The sequence below is a fragment of the Monopterus albus genome, unplaced genomic scaffold (assembly GCF_001952655.1).
Source record: "Monopterus albus unplaced genomic scaffold, M_albus_1.0 scaffold223.1, whole genome shotgun sequence".
Taxonomy (NCBI): domain Eukaryota; kingdom Metazoa; phylum Chordata; class Actinopteri; order Synbranchiformes; family Synbranchidae; genus Monopterus; species Monopterus albus.
Genome location: NW_018128103.1, coordinates 1,080,648 through 1,085,777, shown reverse-complemented (window position 1 = coordinate 1,085,777; position 5,130 = coordinate 1,080,648). Strand labels below are relative to the sequence as shown.

Sequence of the window (5,130 nt, the reverse complement as noted above, 5' to 3'; positions counted from 1 at the left end):
CTGTTGGTCAACACCCGGTGATTTCCTGCCTTCCATTTTGTATATATTTATGTGCACCTCTGTTAGCAATGTTAACTAACTTCACTACTTGCACCGAAGCCAGCCGCCTGGGTCTGTTAATTCTCTGCTCGCTCACAGTTGTGTCGAGCAATCCTAACAGTCTCTTAATGCAACACAGAACTTTCCAGCCATTCTACTTACATTTCTGGTGAAGCCAACCTTTTGCCTGATAATGACTATTGTTTTGCCTGAGCCATCACCTGCCTGTAAGCCTGTCTTTCTGATTATTTGGATCTCTGTTTGTCTGGGGATGTGATGCCTGACTGTGAAGACTCTGAACTGTGTGAACTGACCTTGGATTTTGACGTTGCCTTGGTCTTAAAGTTCTGTTGGATCGTTATCCTGCTTTTGCACAGTTTATGACAGAGCGTTTTCACGCTTGTTAGATATTAGTAAATCAGTTAGATAATTGTTAGACAATAATGTGTTGAATCAGATGTGTTTAGTAATGCAGTTTAAAGTCTGCTCTAGTCTGTTTTGTTTCAAGGTTAGCAGACAGAATGTTGATTCTGAAAAGTGAACCATAAGTCATTATGACACCAATTCTTTTCTGTATTAACCTTGTATTAGAATATTATGTCTGAATAAATGAATGAATGCCTTAGCTACACACCATGTGACAACATACACACACAGTGAGATTCTTCATTTCGTTATGACTAGGTAGAAATGCAGCTGCTCAAAGCATGTGGAGCTCTAGATAAGAGATGGAGTCTTCGGACTGACTTCATTTGGGTAAGGGGTTAGCCCAAAACTTATAAATGTATTAGGCTCTGTGTGGCCAGGAGTGTGTGTGTGTGTGTGTGTGTGTGTGTGTGTGTGTCTCTGGAAGGAGGAGCAACCCGGGTTGTGTTTGTAATTTTTACTTGTGGGTAAATTAAATCAGCACTAGATGAAGAAAGACTGACTCCTTTGTTATTCAGAGCTGTCCAATTAAAGAACTGGGGTATTACACGCTCCTGGAGGAGTTTTCTCTGAGTTTCATTTTCGGTTTAGCCTGCTCATGCTGCTGCTCCCCTCTGAGTTTGTTATTCCTGTTTCATGTGTGATCCTGATTGTTTAGTTGTGCTGTGTTTTTCTGCTCTTCAGTACCCACCTGATCATCACCTGCAAACGATTGAGACATCGCCTGTGCCACTTACCCAGTACCGACCTTACTGGTTATCTGCCATAAGGTCTTCTGAAGCTGCTACCATCTTACCCACCTGGTCTCCTCTTCTCCTACCTGTCTGTCACCCTCCGCTGCTGGTTTACTGCCTCCTGGTCACCACCATATGCAAGACTGTATAGGTGTGAGTATGTCATTCACTTAACTGAAATAATCAGATCTCACATACAATGTAGTGGTGCTCTATTCTCCTTAGGCCAGGGCATGTTTTGCAGGCATGTGGCACCACCTGGGGGAGAAACAAGACTCACCCGTTCCCAACTGTTCATTTACTACTGAAATCTTCATCCCCTGTGCACAGTTTAACAATAAAGCATTTTTGTATTTTACCACTTGCCTGTGTTACGAATTAAGGTCCACTTTAATCAGTCTACCTCGAACATTAAAATCATTGCCCCAAGCACCAATGAGGGCAATTGTGTGAATCAAATGTGCTCACAGGGAACCCGAGTGGTTGTGAAATATGATCCTTGATTTAATGAAATTAGTGACCAAATGAATAGATCCATGCATGATTCAAGTGAAAGTGAAAGCTGACTAAAGCAGTGAAGACATGGACCAAGGATGCAGACATTTTTAGATTGTAGGGAGTGGAGTGTTTTGGAAACCACAACTACAGGCCTGGATGAACTCGCTGACACTGTGACATCATACATCAGCTTTTGCAAGGACGTGTGTGTGCGCCCACCAAGACCTTCTGCACATACAACAACAAGCCTTAGTTCACATTAAAATGCAAGCAGCTTCACCATGCCAAAGAGGAGGCCTACAGAAGTGGGGACAGCATCAGGTACAGGCAGGTCAGGAACACATTGAGGAGCTACTCTGAAAAGCTGAAAAACCAGGTTTCAGCCAACGACCCCTCATCTGTGTGGAGAAGCCTGAAAAATATTACTGGCTACAGGAAACCATCCTCCCTGCTGTGGAAGATGATCAACTGGCAGATGAGATGAATGTGTTTTATTGTAGGTTTGAGAAGCAGAAGCCCCCCTCACCCATCTCACCTTAGACACACAACCGACAGCCGCTCCCTCCATGATCACGTACCTTCCACCCAGTCCCCCACCTCTGACAGTTTGTGAAGAGGCTGGACGAAGCCTCTTTAAAAAACTGAAAATCAGGAAAGCACCTGGCCCAGACAGCGTAACCCCCACCTCCCTGAAAGCTCAGCTGGATCCCATCTTCACACAGATATTCAGTAGATCACTGGAGCTGTGTCAAGTCCCCTCCTGCTTCAAACACTCCACCATTATCCCAGCCTTAATCAGATTTGAATGTTTTGTGTTAATAGTTCACAATCATATTATATCTAACTATGTTGAGGACCAGGTCCTAACCGGTCATGCATGCACATATTTAAATGAAATGTCAGCCCTGAGTGTACAAGAATATCAACATCATTATTTGACCTTGCCTATTGAGGTCATTCCACAGCATCTCTATTGGGTTGAGGTCTGGACATTGATTGGGCTACTCCACAGTACCAACTTGTCTCCATTTATAGACAAAATGTGTAACTGTGGACTGTTGAATATTTAGAGTCTTTGAGATGACTCTGTAACCCTTTCCAGCTATATGCAAATCAACAAGTCTTGATTTTAACTTTTCTGAGATCTCTTTTTTGTGAGACATGGCTCCCATCAGCTTATGCTACTTGTGAATAGCACACTGACACTGTTTGAGTGTTTTTAAAAGTCAGTGTTCTAAACCAGACCGCCGTTCTCATTTCATTGACTGGACTCCAGGGTTGCTAACACCTGACTCCAGTTGACATTTAGTGACATCAGAATCCTTGTGTTGCCATCACTTTTTCCACCATCACTCTGTATGTTTAATGGGTGTGTTCAATAAAGAAAAAATATGTTTGTTGATATTTGTGACTTTGGTGAAGATCAGATCACATTCCATGACCAATGACAGTGCCATTACTTTTTCTTGTGACTGTTAACTCTTTGTATGTAAAATAACACTGATCCAACATCATGCTTATCATACAACAGTAATTTAGTTTTCAGTACTTCAAGTGTGTTTGTGTGACTGAGCATCATATCAGTGCCACTGTTGACTGCTGAATACTATACCTTGCCTGTACTTCCAGACTTGCCGTAGCTGATCTTGTATTGGAGGTCATTTTTGAGAATGTCTCTGATGCTGAGCTGCTTCCCATCCTCATGAATACTGGTCAGAGGATCTGTGATGTTGATTATTACTCTGCTTCCATTGGTCTCCACAGTAAAATTCACAGCACTGATGTTACCTGAGGAGAGGTCAAATCAGCACTGATGATCAGACTGCATGTCAGGCTTGCTCAGATGGTTATTCATAAAGCTAAAGGATGTGAGTCAGTTATAGTGGCACTAATCACCTTATAGGTCACAGCATTCTGTTAGCTAACACCAGCCCCACATCTACCAGCTACAATGGTAATTTGCTGCTCATAAATTTATGATTACAAGGTAACAATCTTTAATTTTATATTGGATTTTATTGCAGACTTTATTCCATACTATCTGATGAATTTAATTGGTAATGGTAAGTTTTATTTTATAAATTATGCATGCCAGTTAAAAAGGTGGTTCTAAATTATTTAATATACTGGTTTTCTGTTTAATTATATAAATTTGTTTTTATTCAAAATGTAGGTTGGTTTTCCCCTGCACTAACCTTATCATAAAAATTAGGTCATCATAAAAAACAAACACACATGACTACTTAATATTTGTGACATCACCAAACGGGGCATTTACACACACTCTCTGAAGAAAAAAATCTTTGAGGTTTATACACTCCTCTCACCTACAGACAAGGAAAAGATGGACCTATATGTTGATATGGTCCATAGAGTGGGTCTGCAAAAAAATATGCGATCTGTCACTGTGCAGTTCACATTACACAATTTCAGAAACAAAGTCAGGAATTTTTCCCAGGACAGTAAAAGAGAGGAAAACGCAGGTGAAGACAGCGTTGACACACTGGCAAAATGAAAAATGTCAAACTCTGGCCATATGTGGAAACAGCCAGAAACCAAGAAAAACAGGCAGATTTCTCTGGGCTGATGAATATATTAATGGTAAAAAGGTAACCAAATAAGTTGGAAATAATAATAATAATAAGTGAGACCTTACTATTATTATTAGCAACTCTTACTGAACATTCTCTGAAGTCACAGTGGTGTGACGTAACAGTGAGCTAGAATTATGTCAGGGCCGCTGCCTCTCTTTTTCTTTCTTTCTTTCTTTTCGCAGGATCCGCACCTCAGCTGTATCGCATCCCGTAATCGGTGACTATTGGGTTTCCGTGCACAGCTGAGGTGCGTTACAGGGATTGTTTCCCTGCCTTATTTAAGTCTCTGGCAGACGCTCCATCGCTGCCGGAGCATTAACTAAGAACATGTTTATTGCACACATGAAGACGTGTTGTAAGATAGAAACGTTGACAGTGACTGTGCATTCCTTTTCTGTCGTCACGTTATAGTTATATGTGCTAGTTACCTGTACCGCTCCCAACGCTGACAGTGACTGTGCGTTGGTTTTCGGTTGTTTGCTTCTTTTGTTCCTTTTTATTTTTTCTCATCTGCCGTCTACTCACCTGTTCATCCTGGTCTCTTCAACCATATCCACTCTACCCCGGACTGTATAAGTACTTGGACAATATTACGTTATGTGGTGTTACTTTGTGTTTTCCCATTAAACCTCCTTTTTTACTAGCACCTGGGTCAGCATACTTGAGTCCTGCCTCAGTTCTCCCTCACCCTCCTGGTTAGGGGGACTAAAACATAACAAATTACCGCTGCACAGTTTTATCACCAACCATTCAAATTCATGGGAATGCGACAGATGTGAGGTTGTTAGATATTAGTAAATCAGTCAGATAATTATTAGACATTAATGTGTTAGACAAAT

The 5,130-nt window shown here is 41.3% G+C and overlaps 1 protein-coding gene across 1 annotated transcript in view; it reads right to left on the bottom strand.

The window, feature by feature from the left end:
• The window catches only part of LOC109971392 (tissue factor-like), a 41,227-nt gene that overhangs the window by 10,649 nt on the left and 25,448 nt on the right, over window positions 1-5,130 (bottom strand). Inside the window, exon 5 of the mRNA XM_020619618.1 lies at window positions 3,310-3,485. Within this exon, the coding sequence (XP_020475274.1) occupies window positions 3,310-3,485 (176 nt within the window). The remainder of the gene's footprint in view (window positions 1-3,309; window positions 3,486-5,130) is intronic.